The sequence below is a fragment of the Gracilinanus agilis genome, chromosome 3 (assembly GCF_016433145.1).
Source record: "Gracilinanus agilis isolate LMUSP501 chromosome 3, AgileGrace, whole genome shotgun sequence".
Classification (NCBI taxonomy): Eukaryota; Metazoa; Chordata; class Mammalia; order Didelphimorphia; family Didelphidae; genus Gracilinanus; species Gracilinanus agilis.
Genome location: NC_058132.1, coordinates 102,084,595 through 102,101,500, shown reverse-complemented (window position 1 = coordinate 102,101,500; position 16,906 = coordinate 102,084,595). Strand labels below are relative to the sequence as shown.

The 16,906-nt window shown below is 41.5% G+C and overlaps 1 protein-coding gene across 1 annotated transcript in view; it reads left to right on the top strand.

The window, feature by feature from the left end:
* The window catches only part of TENM4 (teneurin transmembrane protein 4), a 215,150-nt gene that overhangs the window by 144,273 nt on the left and 53,971 nt on the right, over positions 1–16,906 (top strand). Inside the window, exon 14 of the mRNA XM_044668931.1 lies at positions 9,829–10,061. Coding sequence (XP_044524866.1) covers positions 9,829–10,061 — 233 coding nt within the window. The remainder of the gene's footprint in view (positions 1–9,828; positions 10,062–16,906) is intronic.

The following is a 16,906-nucleotide window of genomic DNA, read 5'->3' as shown; positions in this document are numbered from 1 at the left end:
AATTTAATTAAGCATCCAGGTGGCTTGGTGGATTAAGAGCCAAGCCTGGAGATAGGAAATCCTGGGTTCAAATCTAGCCTCAGACACTTCCTGGCTATATGTCCTAGGCAAATCACTTCACCTCTTGCTCTTCCTGCTCTTCTACCTTGGAACTAATGCACAGTATTGATTCTAAGATGGAAGGTTACGGGTTTTATAAAAAAAAAAAAAAAAAAAAAAAAAAGGGCATCTATTCTAGGAGATAGCTCCTAAGACCAATTGAGAGGACCTTGCATTCTCAAAAGCTGAACCTATGGAACCAAATGTCTAATAGGTCCCCCCTGCCAGTAGGAAAGGCTTGGAGTATGATTCCAATGAGATATTGTATATCAGTCATCTGAGGGCTAGCCTGGTAGAAAGAGGCTCACCACCAGAGAGACCGTAGGATCATGATTTTTTTATACATCAGTGAATATTAAAGATCATTAAAACAGTAGAGGGAATAAGGGTACATTCAAAGCATCCTGAAGTACGGACATAGAAAGTATGGGAGGCACCATATGTAGTAGAAAGAGCCTGGCCTGGGAATCAGGAGTCCTGGCACCTAGTTCTCTGTAGGACTCGGGACAAGTCCCTTATTTATGTGACTGGTCTCTATGGTCCCTTCCATTCAAAACCTGAATCTGTTTGTGATGCACTCTTCAAGGTACAGGAATACCTGGGGACATCCCCAATCAATGGCTGGCACTGAAAAAGACTTGGGCATTCTAGTGGACAATGAGTCTCTAGTCCTCTGGAAGTATGGATACCTCCCACTACTCCACCCTCAAAAAAAGAAAAAGAAATTATCCTACTTTCTTCTGCCCTGGTCAGACTTCATCCAGAGCACCATATTCAGTTCCAGGTGTCCCTTTTTGTTCCCTTTTTAAATAATATTTTTCCCAATTATGTATAAAGACAATTTAAACATTTGTCTTTTTTTTTTAATTTCGAGTTCCAAATTCTCTTCCTCCCTGCCCTCCTCACTCACGGAGAAGACAAGTCATTTGCTAGAGATTATTCACATAGTCATGCAAAATAAATTTCATTTCCATATTTGTCTTGTTGTGAATAAAAACTCAGTGGGTATCCCATTTTGAGGGAAAACACTGACACAGTAAGACACATGAAGAGGACGATGACCATGATAAAGGGGAGATTTGAGACCATGTTGTACAAGGACTGGTTGAAGGAACTAGGAATGTTTAGCCAGGAGAAGGGAAGACTCCCTTGTGAAGACAGCAAGTTTGTCTCACCAAAGAATAGACAAGAGACATTATGCTTCTTCCATTTAACCCCACAGGGAAGAACTAGGAAGAGAAGGGAAGAAAACTAAAGAATTGAGACTAGAGATATAAATATGAAAAATACAAAGTCCTTGCAGTTATGTGACTTTAAAATCTATAAAGGTGGAAACATTACAGATACACATAGATATTGTAGATAGACAAGAGAGAGTGAGAAAAGGATATAAATAGAATGCCATGCCTGGAGCCAGGAAAACCCATTTTCTTGAGTTCAAATCCAGGCTCGGACACGAGCTGGGTGACCTTGGGCAAGTCACTTCACCCTGTTTCCCTTAGTTTCCTCATCTATAAAATGAACCGGAGAAGGAAATGACCAACCACCCCAGTGCCTTTGTTAAGAAAACCCCAGAAGGAGTCATGAAGAGTCAGACACAACTGAAAAATGACTGGACAACCACAACTGAGGCTCAGAGTTTTTAAGATGTTTACCCCTAATCGTGTAGCTAGAATGTCCTGAGTAATGAACCCAGGACTCATAACTCCCAGGTCCAACTATCTTTCCAATACATGTCACTGAGATCCCTTCCAAGCACCAGTGTTCTACAGATACACCATGATGCAAACTGGGCGCTAAGTGCTGGATGTTACAAATTAAAGCAAAAGGGAGCAGCCAGATGGCTCAGTGGATGGAGAGCCAGGCCTGGAGAGGAGAGGTCATGGGTCCAAATCTGGCCTTAGACCCTTCTTAACTGTTTCACCCTAGGCAAGTCACAGTTTAGTGGAGAAGACCTAGTTACCACAAGATATAGACAGAGAATGCCGTAAGTCTTAATGCTGTTTGAAGCTTTTATTGCACAAATGGCATACCCTATATAAAGTAAAAATGGAGAGTAATCACAAAAAGAAGAGACTTGGGGGAAATTGGGAAGGACCCCCTGAGGAGGGACAAGAACACAAGGGAATGGTGCAGGTAACTATTTATAGTTTCTGAGGATTACAGAAGGCCCTTGGGGAAGTTGTCTGATCCCAGGATAAGGGGATGACTTCCCTTGGAGCCATCCCAGGACAGACTGGGAATTGGCTTACCCAAACCCATAAGCTAACTACAGCCTGCATTCAAGTCACTACAGGAGCCAGAAATAAGTATTTGTCCGATGACTGTGGCCCTGCTGCTCCTCTCTGCTCTTTTGTGTTTGAGAGCAGGGAGAGGAAAACAGGAATGAAACTTTTGATTTCTCCTACCCTAGAACTCTCGATAGCCTTGGGTTTGACTTTCCTATTTGAATCACATATCACAAAATGTCTTAGTTGGAAAGGACCTCAGAGACCACCCAACCAAACTAGAATCTACTCACGAATCTACTCACGAATCTCCTCTACAATATTCCAAACGAGGAATCATATTGCCTTTGATGGGAAGATTTCTGGTAATGGAAAATTCACAACCTCCCAAGAAAGTTCATTCCACTTTGGGATAGCTCTAATTTTAGGATGGGGATTTTTTCCCTTAAAAAGAGCATGATTCCACCCACTGATCCTGGTTCTAGCCTCGGGAACCAGGGAGGAAAAGTGTAAACCCTCCTCATCATGTCAGCCCTTTAAAAATTTAAAGACATACTTCATGTGTATCCCACTCACTCACCATCTTCTCAAAAATCCCCATTTCCTTCAGCTTGACCTTCTTTGGTCAGTTATGCATCCTTGAGCAATACTTTCTGAAACCTTTGTTATTCTTTTGGCCCCATCTAAACCCTGAGGGACAACATGGCACACTGGATTTGGAGTCTGAGAATCTAGGTTCAAAATCTGACTCTCCAATTTACTAGTTGTGTGACCTTGGGCAAATCACTTAATCCTCCTGGGCCTCATTTTCCCCCACCTGTTTTTTGAAGAAATTAGACTAAATAGCAGTTGTGTCCAGTTTTAAACTATGACTTGACATTCCAAATCCTTTTCACTATTACTTGCTATGTAGCTACACATCACCTGGTCCTGTACTTGTCCTGTTAATTTTTTTAACCCAAGTGTAGCACTCTTATATTTATCCCTATTTAATTTTATCTTATTATACTGAACCCATCATTTTAGACTGTCAGATATTTTTGTATCCTCACTCTGTCATCTGACATATTAGTTATCCCTTCCAGCTTTGTCTTACCTATAAATTTGATAAGTAAATTGGATCTGTGGTTTCATTCAAGTAATTGATTAAAAAAATGTTATAAATGGTGCCAGGGCAAAAGAAAGATCCCTAGGGCATTCCACTAGAAACTTTATTTTTGGTCCAATCATTAAACCATTTCCAAAACCTCCAAACTATGCTGCCATCTAGCCTACATTTCTCCATCTTTTCTATCAGAAAAGCATAAAAAATTCTGTCCATGATTTTGCTGAAATCCAGGACTACCATATCCAAGACACTTCCTTGCTCAGTCGAGATCTGGCATTTTACTTGGCATCATCTCGAAACATTTCAGAGCAGCTACATATATTTTCTGGTTGGAGAGGGGAACTGTTTTATAAGAGAAAGAAATAGAGAGAAATAAGCCCTTGGTTGATATTTTGAGCATACAGGAAGATACCCCCTCATTTCTGTTCAGTGTTTTGTGCCTGGCACTCATATAGGTAGTATGACAAGAGTCACTTTGCTTGTCTAAGCATCCTTTTCACCTCATCTGTTGAATTATATCGTTTCTAAGATCTCAACTAACACTAACATTCTGTTATCTAAAGTCCTTCTAGCAAAAGCATCTCACAACCTATATGCCAAGGTCCATCCATCTTCCAAAGTCCATTCCAGCTTTAACATTCTATATCCAAATATCATTTGTTCCAAGTTCCATCCAAATCTAAAATTCTATGCTCTGACAGTCTGTGATTTGTTCAAGGTAAGCAATTGTATTTTCTAGCTTCCTCTTTCAAAATACATGAAAAACAGAGTTATGAAACCTGACTCAACTTGATCATCTGTAAAATGAGAACCTTGAACCAGATGACCTCCAAAGTCCCTCTCAATTTTTAACATGCTCTACTTGTAAACCATCTCCCTTAAAATGGAACACACCAGATCACTTCTGCAGCTCTTGGTCCCAAGTTCCCTTCTCTCACTCATTTGAGAAAATAAGAAAGTCGCCCTTGGTGACAGCACCCTCAGGGATGAAAGACGTCTGCCTCAGGCTTTCGAAATGAGGTTGCTGATTACATGAGTAGTTCAGTTGTTACCAAAACCAATGTGGGTAAAGGACAGACATATATTTCTCAATCTGTAAGTTTTCTCCACTAACCTTGCCAAAATCACTGACTAAAGCTATTTGGGGAGCCCACCCAGAGTGAAGAAAGACTGCCTTCTTGCTTAGCTGTCACACAGGAACTAATTCTTATGCTGGGTCTGAGGGATGCTAGAGCCTACCATTTGACCAGAAGGTCCCTTTTGGAGGTAGAAACATGGCTATCTCAGAGCTAGAAGGGAACTCAAAGATCATCTTGTCCTATTCCTGTCTCGTGCCTAAATTTTCCCTATGACTATTCCTACAAGAATCTGTTCCACCTTTGGCTAATGACTTCTAATTTTGTGGAATTCTCACTTTATTATAAGGTAATCCAATCCACTTTAAGATTTTTTTAAAGAAGTTTTCCTTATAATAAATTGAAATCTGCCCTTTTTTAACTTCCACACACTCTTCCTACTTCAGCCCTCTGGGGCCAAGCATAATAAGTCATGATGAACCTTCAGGCGACAAGTATCCTATTCCCACAAAGTTCCCTGTTCTCTAAGCATCGGGGCCTTTCTCCACTCTGGGGATGCTTTTGGATGTCAGTGTCATCCAAAAGTGGTACCCACAGACACTTCCTAGCTGTGTGACCCTGGACAAGTCACTTAACCCTCATTGCCTCACCCTTGCCACTCTTCTGCCTTGGAACCAATACACATTACTGATTCTAAGATGGAATAGAAAGGTTTTTTTTTTTAAAGTGGTACCCAAAACTGAGCATACTACTTCAGATGTGATTCAAGAAATAAGACCAGTCTAAACACTGGCCTTTTTTTAAAAATCCATACCTTCCATCTTAATATTGATACTGGGTATTAGCTCCAAGGCAGAAGGGCAGTAAGGTCTAAGCATTGGGGATTCGGTGACTTGCCCAGAGTCACACAGCTAGGAAGTGTATGAGGCCAGATTTGAACCCAGGACCTCCCTTCTCTAGGCTGGCTCTCAATCCGCTGCTCCCCTAACACTGGCCTTCTTAAAGAATAGCAGCACGTGAGCTACGTGCTTGCTCACTGCTGACTCATGTCAAGCTCATAGTCCACAAGTAAGGAATCTAAGGTAAGAGCAGAAACATGCCAGCCGTTTTCAAATATTATATTCACGACAAACTGACGGGTCAGCCTAGTACACAAATCCAGGAGAAGTAAAGCCATGGCATGTCCCAGACCCTCAGAGCTGGAAGCATCAATAAATGAGATCACAAGATCACTGAATTTGAGAGTTGGAAGGGATCTCAGCAGACCCTGAATCCAGTCCATCCATGAAAGGGATCCCCTCTTTGACCATCAAGCCGTTATCCATCCTCCTACTTGAAGACCGCTGACCTCTTACCCTCTCAGGCAGCCCATTCCACTTTTTTACAGGGTTCTAATTATTAGGAAATGTTCACAGCTTCACCTAAGTTTGCTTCTTCTACTAGAACTCCTATTGATTCTACCTCCTCTTAAGGAGGAGCAAACCAGAACTCACAGAGGCCAAGTAACTTGCCAGGGACAGCCCAGTGGATTAGCATCAGAGCCAGATTTTCTGACCCTAAGTCTTCCCAGGACCAAAGGCTGGGTCTCACTACTTCAGATCGTCTCTCGGACCCAATCCCTCCCTTGTCTGTCTTCCTCCACTATTGGTGATCTAAAAAATCCCCAGCATGAGTGACACTTCTTGGGGGCCTCCAGAGTAAACAGCAAGCTGAAAAACACATGGGGCTGATGAGAACGGACAGACACTTCCCCACTCCGACCCCGAGGGCCTGTTTCCCCTGGGGTGTCTGTCACCCACTTATCACGGGTGACAAGGAAGTACGTGAAATCATGGCCCACCTGTCTCCTGTCATCAGGAAAGCTTTTGTTGCCAGACGTAGGATGCCTGGAAGGTCCCCACAGTGGATGTAGCTAGAATACATGTCAATCGGAGAGATGAAATCTGCTGAGACTTTAGTAGGCTAAGTCACAGGATTGTTCTGGGAAAGAGAGGGGGGAAATCCCTCTTCTACCCACTGAGGCATCAATAACTTAGGACAAATCCACATTTCTTTAGCATCCTAATGCCCTTCTCAGACCAACCCTGTGGTGGTGGTAATAGAGAGATGATTGTTAACATTTTACAGATAAGGAAACTGAGGCCACAAGACAAAAAAAAAAAAAGGTGATCGTGTAGCTATTAGTAATAATAATAGCCAATATTCACATAGCACTTAAAGTTGTCAAAGTGTTTCATCTACATTATTTCATCTGGTCTTCACTATAACTGGTAAAGTAGATGTCATTTGTTATCCTCATTTTATAGATGAGAAAACCTAGGCTCAGAATGGTTAAGTGAGCCTCAGGGATGGCACAGCCAGTAAATGTCCGAGTCCCGATTCAAACTTGGGTCTTCCTGCTTGCAAATTCATAGCCTACGACGACTAGTTTCTGGCGTCACCTCTAGGGTTCTCTCTGGTATACCACAGTGGGTTACCTAATTGCTTTGATGCCATTTGAGTACTTTAAGAAGGGCTGGCCGGCCGGCCTGGGGGAGTAGGAACAAATATACTTAACCTCCCTGGATTAGACCAGACCACATCCCAACCCGATTTCCAATGGCACTTGCCCCCTAGTACAGACGTGTCAAACATGCTGCCAATGGGCTGCTTTGTAGATCCCAGCACGAGTGAAACCCAAACCAGACTGAGATGTAATTTGGAAATACTTAACAAAATAAAAATACTAAAGAACATGGATAGTGTTAAGTACAGCCCGCAGGGATGTTTATGTACCATGTGGTAGCCACCATTTCTAGGAGGAAATGGAGGCAAACAGAGTTTAAGTGACTAGTGATAATACTATATTATATTAATATTATATGTATTATATTATTATATCATATATGTAACATATACTATAATATATTAATATATTATATTAAGAGTATATAGTATATTATAGTGGTCATAATGATAATAAAATGAGGTAATATTCAAGTTGGATACCACAATCCTAGAGCACAGCTTTGGTGCTAGAAGAGATTTATGGATTCAAATTTGAGAAGCCCACATTATACTGAAATTGGGAAGGAGGATGTGAGAGAAAGAGAGAGTCTTATCCTAGAGGCCCAACATGGCAGGACCCAATATATCCTGCAGGGACGTTGCCAACACTAATCTGTGACCATTGAGCTTGTCCACTATGGAACTGTTAGCCTTCCACAAATCAGTCCTAATTCATTGGGAGCCCTGAGTCAAGAGTCTTGCCCTAACCAGACCTATTTTCATATCTCATGGAAAGAATGCTGACTGTGGCACTCCATGGCCTTGGGTTCAAATCTTAGATCTGCTTGTTGCTACCTCTTGAATGGGGGTGAGTCGCTTCAACTTTTCAGGGCCTCTTTCCTATCTGTAAAATGTACATGATTATTGCTAAATCTCTTCCCATGAGTCTCTGATCCTGAAATGACCTCATTTGGGGAGGCAGAATAGTATAACGGAAGGATCACCAGCTTTGGAGTAAGAGGACTTTGGTACGACTCTAGGTGTGGCCTGCAAAGTCTTAGCTGGGTGACCTCAGCCAAATGGTTCCTCCTTTCTGGATCTCAGTTTTCTCTTTAATCAGTCGAAAAGGTTGGACCAGAAGGGCTCTAAAGTTCCTTCTCGCTCCAAATCTTATCATCCTGTGAGTTTTATGAATTTACAGTCACTCTCAGATGAATACTGACTGCCAAGTCCTAGCCTCTGAGTCTGAGAATGTAAATCACTGTGAAGAGGCCTCTATTGTATCATATATGTCATAGGCAACATACAGTATCTCTTCAGGTATAATATCAGAGACCTGATATCTGCCAACTCAAAAGACAGTCACTTAAATAAATATAGCTAAAGGATACAGAACCCTCATGACTCTGTCTGATTCCTTTCTTTCGTTCTTGGCTATTACCTCTCAATTCCATTTCTGATCTCGGTTCTCCAAAATGGACTACCTTTTAGATGAAGCAGAAGGCTCATTTTGGTGGATGCTGCTTTGTTTTCTATGGTCATGTTAAACTTCCCACGTCTTTTCATTCACCAACGCTGGCTGTCGAGTTTCTGGGCACGTCACAAAAAGAGAGTCTTCAGTTACACTAGAAGAAGGTCTGGGACAGACAGAAAAGTGTCAAAGAGCAGCATTGGCCTGGCATCAGGAGACGTGGGTTTGAGTCTTGACTCGGACACCAGTTGTATGAGCCTAGACCAGTAACATTTCTAGGCCTTATCTTCCTCTTCTTGTCAAATGAGGGAGTTGGAGTCTCCCACCTATCCTTCCAACTATAACATTCTTTGGTTCTGGGATATAATCGACCCAGGATAAATCCTAAGAGTCTTGCACAAGCCACAGTTCTCCAAGTAGAGTCTCCCAAGGGATGTGCAGATTGCTTTCTTAGAACTATTCATGTTTATAATAATATTAATGACAATAATAGTTACTTAGATGGTGCTTACTAAGTGCCAGGCACTGTGCTAAGCTTTACAGTTATTCTATAGGTGAGGAAACTAAGGCAGATAGAGATTAAGTGACTAGTTATAACATTATATTATATTAATAGTATATAATATAGTATATTATGATATAATATAATGTGGTATATGGCCATAATGGTAATAATAAAATGAGATAATATGTGTAAATTTAACCCTAAAGTTCTCTAGAATATAAGCTATTATTGTTGCTATTTTTAAGCCATGATTTAGCTAATCTGAAAGGGTTAGATTCAATGTTTCCTTTAATGAACATTGATTTAATATTTACAATATACAGAGCACTATGCTAGGCCCTAAAGGACATACAAAGGTAAATAAGATAGTTTGTGTCTTCAAAGAGTTTTGAGTTCATTAGAGAAGATAAGATATGCCCAAAGAAATATAAAACATAAATTAGCCCACGTTAAGTACAGTAGAGTACTAAACTACTAGAGTAGAGAGTACTATGAAATTAGACTATGTGTAGTCTAAAGACATACTGCTATGAAGTTAGGACTAAGATTGGGCATGAGGAAGAAATCCCTTCTCACAGAGGGAATCTGGGAAGTGTTCCCAGAAAAGGCAGAGTCAGAACAGAGCATCGAAGGATGGGTAGGAAGTCAATAGGCGGAGAGTATTCTAAACATAGGGAATTGCATGAGCTAAACTCTTCACTAAGGAAAGTCCTCCAACTGCCTGCATATCCCAGCCACAAGACACCCTTGCTTGCATCTTCAAGATCTTTGGGGTGATGGCTATGTATTCTTTCCTCTCGTCCTGTTGGGAGAGAACAACCCAACTAAAATTAGCTTTTTTCTTTGCCTTTCAGCCATAGTCCAGCTCATAAGTACTACCTGGCGACAGACCCCATCACTGGATCCGTCTTCCTCTCTGACACCAACAGTCGTCGAGTCTTTAAAATCAAGTCAACCACAATCGTGAAGGACGTCGTCAAGAATTCCGAGGTGGTGGCCGGGACAGGAGATCAGTGCCTTCCTTTTGATGACACTCGCTGCGGTGATGGCGGGAAGGCCACAGAGGCCACGCTCACCAATCCCAGGGGTAAAGACAAATTTGTAGTCAACCTTTCCATAGATAAATCCTGGTAGTAAGCAAGAGGTTGGGGTATTTAATATTTAATTGTAATTTCTTTACTATCTCATGGGAAATAAATGGGAATAGAATGAGAAGAAGAAAAAAAACAGCCATCTGTTTGAATATTGGCTAGCAAACCTGGGAAAATTCAGTTCAATTCAGTCCAAAAAACATTAAGTGCCTGTTGTCACACAAGGCACCATGCTTGGTGCTGGGTGTACAGAGATAAAGAACATTCCTTGTCCTCCAAGAGCATAACATCTCATAGGAGAATCCAGTATACAGTTCTCCCTTCCGCATCATGACTTTCCCCATCACGGTTTTGATATATTGCTGGTGGACATAAGAAATTAAATGGGAAAAGAGAAATTAAATGGTGGGGAGTTTACACACAAAAACCAGCAGCCAGCCAGAAAAAGTTTAATAACTCAGAAAGGCATATTTGATCCAAAATTTATAACAGAGTAATGAAAGTGCCCCATAAAAAGAAAAGGAAAATTTTCAGACTTCTTTTCTGGTACTGAGGGAAAGGCAAAAAATTTTACTGGCCTTTCTAGATTGCAGGGACACCACGCATGATGTGGGAGGCAGAGCTATACACATAAAGAAGTATGATAGGAGTAAACTCTGTGATGCAAAAGATTTCAGACAGGGAGATCCAGTTAGGAAGCTATTATGTAATAGCCAGTCATCAATAAATATTTACTGAGCACCTACTCTGTGCTTAGTACACACTGCCTACCCTGTGCCAACCCTAGGGGAACAGATATGAAAAGAAAGACAATCCCTGCCCTTTCAGAACTTAGAATCTAATATCGGAGGACAACACACAAAGATGAAAATGGAAAAGTTGGTAGGGGAGGTAACCAAGTGGAAGTATATAGAAAAGCCCAAAATGGTCCAGCATGAGTAGATGGCTGCACCTCCAAACAGAGGGGCAGCGGGTGCTGATGAGATGTGCACTAGTCCTACAAAGAGGTACAGAGGGGACATCCTTGGTGAAAAAGCTATACTTCGGAGGGGATTTATATCTGCATTCTCCATCTTGCCATTTAGTGCTGCTGTGGGTTTGGACAGCTCTCCAAAGGCCTAAGAAAAAGCAAGCTGGATCCAATAGGGTTAGAAGTCCTCAGAGATAAATGGAGAAAACATTCATCCTTTTTTACTTACACATACATATGGCTTCTTCCCTTAATAAGTAATCATTTCTCAAAATTATCAATGATTTAATTTTTAGTAGTACATTCCTACTTTGTCTTAATAGATTTCTACGCTCTCAAAATTTTAGATTTTGTTCATAACCATAATAAAAGCTAGCATTTATGTAGGGCTGTGAGATCTGCAGACTGCTTTGCACATATTATCTCATTTGATCACCAAAGCAACTGTGTGAGATAAGTGCTCTTAATTATCTCCATTTTTTAGAGGAGGAAATTGAGGCTGAGATAGGATAAATGACTTCACCAGGGTCCTCCAAGTCATTTCCATTATCTCCTGCCTTTCCATCAGGTATAAACTCATGAGACAAGGCAGCTCTTTCTCCTTCTGGTGATTCCTCATTTCTAAAGGCAGAACCTCTTCTGCAAGTGTTTGGGTCAGGATTCAACATTTCTGATTCCCAGGTGTAGCCACCTATCTATTTCACCACCTAGAAGGGAGGGCTCTAGGTAGATTTTCTCTTTGTCTAGCTAGGTGGTGCAGCAATAGGGCAATGGCTCTGGAGTCAGGAAAACCTGAATTCAGTTCCAGCCTCAGACCTATACTAGCTGGATAACCCTGGGCAGGAACCCTGTCTGCATTTGTTTTACTTACTAGCCTTGGGCAAGTCATTTAACCATGTTTGCCTTGGTTTCTTCATATATAAAAGGAGCTGGAGAAGGAAATGGCAAACCGCTCCTGTATCTTTGCCAAGAAAACTTCAAATGAGTTAGACATGACTACAATGAATGAACAACAAAAACATCCACAAAAATCAGCCATTTATAAAAACATAATATTGTACTAGAAAGCACCTTAAGTAATCTTGGGGGGAGGGGGAAGAAGTGCAACAAAAATAATCGCCAAAGTGTTTTATGGTCTCCAAAGCATTCTCATAATAGGAATAGTAAATATCATAAAAATTATCTCCATTTTACAGATAAGGAAACTGAGGCTTAAAAGGCAAAGTTACTTGCCCATAGTAATCTAACCTGGATTTAAGATCAGCTCTCCTGACTTATAAAGAGCACTAGATTTGACATTAGTTTCTAATTCCAATTTTACCTGTTGGTGGTTGTACGATCCTAAGCAAGTCTTTTCCTCTTGATGGAGCTAGATCAGATAATACGTAAGGTTTCTTCCATCTCTAACCATGCGAGTTTACAACTAGCCATTGAATGAGTTCCTTTCTCCTCTGTTTGCCTCTGAAAAATGCCCCTTCTTTAGGAGCTATATGCCCTCCCCAACCCGCTCCCCCACCATGTTATTCTAGCTTATAGCTGAGAGTTTGCACGTGTCTCTGGCTCAGGAACAAAAGCCCCTTGGAGCCTGCACACCCTGAGAAGGGCAAGATAGCTACAGACATCGATAGTAGCAGGTGTAAATCCTGGAGGGGTGTCCCACATCACAGAACATTAGAATTGTACAGCAGTAGGGATTTTAGAACACAGAATTATAGATCAGAGAACAGAATTGTTACTATCTGCTTCAAATCCTGAAGGATCACAGATTTCATTGATTTGGGTAGAGGAGTAACTTGCTGATTTCCCCTTTAGAATTGTGGTTCATCTCATTACCCATCCTTCCTTTGAACCCTTTGAAATCTGCTCTAGGGGTGGTTGGCAGACTAAGCCTGGCTTTTTCTTTTTGTCCTTCATCGCTAACTAGAAGAACGAGGGACTATTGTCCTACCAAGTCACTTCCACCCCAGCAATCAGCCCCTTGTGTTCTTTTTATGCCGAGTAGAGACCACAGGTGCCCAGGGTGTCTTCATTGGACTAGCCCTCTCTCTCTTGCTAAATCTATTTTTTTTTCTCATCATACACTTCTCTGATATAAAGCATATTACCAATGAAAAATCAAAGGGTTTTGATGTGCTTCCTAAAAGGTAAAGCTTAAAAATCAGTCAGTCACAATTAGCATTTATTAAGTTCCTACTATGTGCCAGGCATGTGCTAAGGACTGAGGAATCAAAGAAATGTCCCCCATCGAAAATTAATTAAATCGAAATGTGACTCTGCATTTGTTTGAACCACTATAAAATCCCTAGGACAAAGTATCGGGTTGTTCCAGATGGGGACTGAAGGGCCTTCTGAGGTCATCTTGTCCAACATCAGTCCTTTCTCCAGTGGTCATTCAGGGCTGGTTGGAAGAGTTCAAGGAACATGGAAGACCTTACCTTCCAAAGGATCCTGCGTGTCTCCTCCACAGAATCTCAGGGAAGCTCTAATTCTTAGGAATTCTTTGTTTTATATTGACCTGAAATCTTGGCTCTTTGTACCTTTCCCTCATTGTTCTTAGGTCTGCCCTCAAGAACAACAACAACAAAAAAATTATCCTTCCACAGACAGCCTTTCAAATCCTTGAATTCAACTCTATTATGTCTCCCTTAAACTGTCTTTGCTCCAAGCTCAGACTTCCAGCTCCTTCAAAGTATACTTGTATACAACAATTTTGTATCCCAATCACTACTGGTCCCTAGGATTTGCAGGGCAACTACACCCTGTGTTGTTGTTCAGTCATTTTCAGTCATGTCCAACTCTCTGTCACCCCATTTGGAGTTTTCTTGGCAAAGAAACTGGAGTGGTTTGCCATTTCTTTCTCCAGCTCATTTTATAGAGGGGGAAACTGAGGCAAACAAGGTTAAGTGAATTGTACCTCTAGTAAATCTGGGACCAAATATGAACTTGGGAAAAGGAGTCTTTCTGACTCCAGGTCTGGCATTTTATCCACTATTTCATCTAGTGCCCTAAGTGCAGCCCAAGATCATAAATTAGGACTAGAAGGAACCAACTTATTTTACAAGTGGGGAAACTGAGGCCCATAGAAGTTAACTAACTGGTCCAAGGTCATGCAAGTAAGTAAGGGATGGGGGTGGAATGTGAATTCAGCATCCTCTGTCTCTTTGCAACATTAGTCTGTCTCTCCGTCGGGTATAAACCCCAGGAGGGAAGACAGTTCTCTCCTCTTGGTGATACCTTATTTCTAAACTTTGAACCTCCTCTACTAAATATATACATATTAATTATATTTTAAAATTATATATATATATATATATTTGATATATTATACCACAGCTTAGTTAAAAGACTACTTAGTTTTGTCCTAAGCTTCTGTTTAGGATTCTGTACACACATACACACACACACACTCTCTCTCTCTCTCTCTTTCTCTCTCTCTCTCTCTCTCTCTCTCTCTCTCTCTCTCTCTCTCTCTCACACACACACACACACACACACACACACACACACACACACATGTTGTGGCGGATGAGTTGCCCCAAAGCCTGTAATTAACCCAGATCCAAGTGACAGCCCGCCACCACTGGCAGACAGTTTACAGAAGTCCATCTATTTAACACAACAAAAGGGAAGGAATTAATCAGGGGACTGATCATTTCTATTAGCTTGTGCAGCCAGAGCCATAAACAAAACCACCATTGTTAACTGAGTACTCATCAGTTCTGGCAGATGGCGGGGAGGAAACAAAGGACAGGAACTTATCCGAGCAGACAAGGAAACCCCTGTCTTGGTTCTCGCAGAGCATAATTAATTTCTATCCAAGGCAGGCAAGGGAATGGGAATTCCCCTTCTATGAACCCAGCTTGTCCTCTCTTGGAAAATGACTCCCCAACATTTAGAAACATAATGTCAATGGAACAGCTCCTAGGGGGTGTCTTGTAATAATGACAGGACAAAAGGGCATTCACCCTGATCGTATGAATCGTTATCCCCATTTTATGGAGGCTAAAACTGAGATGCAGAGGATGTAACTTCCGTGCCGAGTCACCCAAGGGTGTATTCAGTTCCAATCCAGAACTCTTTCAACTCTTCTGTATTGGGGTAAATAGTGCAGTATGGCCCAAGGAGCTAAGCTCTGTGACCTTATTCAAGTAAGTTCCTCTCTGTGGAGCTCGGTGTTCCCCGAGGTAAAATGAGGGGATTGGGCTAAATGAGCTCTTAAGTACTTCTCAGCTGTGTTGGGCCATTGTTTCTTAAGGTCTCTTCCAACTCTGACATCGTTTGCTCTCCTCAAACATAGAGAAGAAACTGACTCTCATCCCCACCAACCCCAATCTCCTCTGGGTTCAAGTATTGTTCCATAGTCATCGGATACCAGAGCATGAAGGGAAAATAAAAGGGGTCAGGAGCACCTAAAAGAAAATCAAAGCAGGGACAGGATTGTCCAATGGGACAAGTGGTGGTCAGGAGCAAGACTCCTCTTCTAGGTCATGTCACAGAATTTCAGAGCCAGAATGGCCTCTGAGGACATCTTGTCCAGTTCCTACCTGAACAGGAATCCTCTTTACGCGGTGGCATAATGCAATTACCACTTTAATGGCATACCATAAATACCACATTATGGCATACCATAGATGTTTGATGAATCGTTATTTAATGAGCCCAAAGCCACATATCTGAGACCTGGCATCATTGAGCCTGGTTCTACCCAACAATGGCCATCAGACCTTTGTTTAAACACTTTCCCTAAAGAGGAATCCACTACCTTCCAATCTGTTGCCACTTTAGGGAGAACTCTATTATTAGAAAGGATTTTTCTGATATTAAGCTAAAGTCTGACCCTACTCCCACCTTTTGCTCTTAGTTTTTCCCCACCATAGAAGGAAAAAATAATAAGTTGACTTCCTCCTCTATATAACAGCCTTTCAAGTATCCATTACACCTTTATTTACTGTTAAAACTTAGAAACAGAATTGCAGAGTTGGAAGAGCATTCCGAGGACATCTTGTTCAATCTCCCACCCCAAACATAATTCCCCTCATTCTCAACAGTCATTCAGCTTCTTCAGGAGTGTCTCCAGTTATGGGGAGCTCATGACCACATCATCACTGCCCCCTCCCCAACTCACCTAATTCTCCAAAACAGTCTATTTCATTTTGGAACAGTTCTAAGCATTAGGAAGTTTGCTTTTCCTTATGACTGTATCATTTTGCTCTCTTTGTATCCTCAGCACCACATACAATACCTGGCACACAATGGCAACCCATAATTACCACATTAATGACATGCCATAAATGTCTAATAAATCATTACTTAATTAGGTTGAGGCCAAAGCATCTGAGCCTGGTTCTGCCTTTCTGATCCAAACAAATAAGTCTCATCCAGCAACCATTCCGATCTTTTTTTTAAAGGCCAACATTTTGATAATGGCCTTCCCTATTTCAAGAACTCAAACTGCTACCACTTTCTCTGCACTGAGAAAATCTCATGACAATTCCCATTTTTTACAGCCCTTCATAGCTACAAAGCACTCTTCCCCAGACCATCATCTGTATTGATTTTCACAACAGCCCTGTGAGATTGACAGTGCCAGGAATATCATCCCCATTTTACAGATAAGGAAACAGGCTCATAAAATGTCTGAATCTGGGGGACAACATGCCACAGTGGGGATTATTATACTGTCAACAGCAACAGAATGATTTGGAGATGTCATTCTCCAATCTCACATCCTTCAAAGGATCCAGCAGGTGCCTGTGGCCTGCATCAGGCCCACTGACCTTGTACTTTGAATTACCTTGGCATCCCAGGTATCACCATGGCTGAGAGCACTGCACCTGGAGTCAGGAAGTCTGAGATATAAATCCTGCCTCT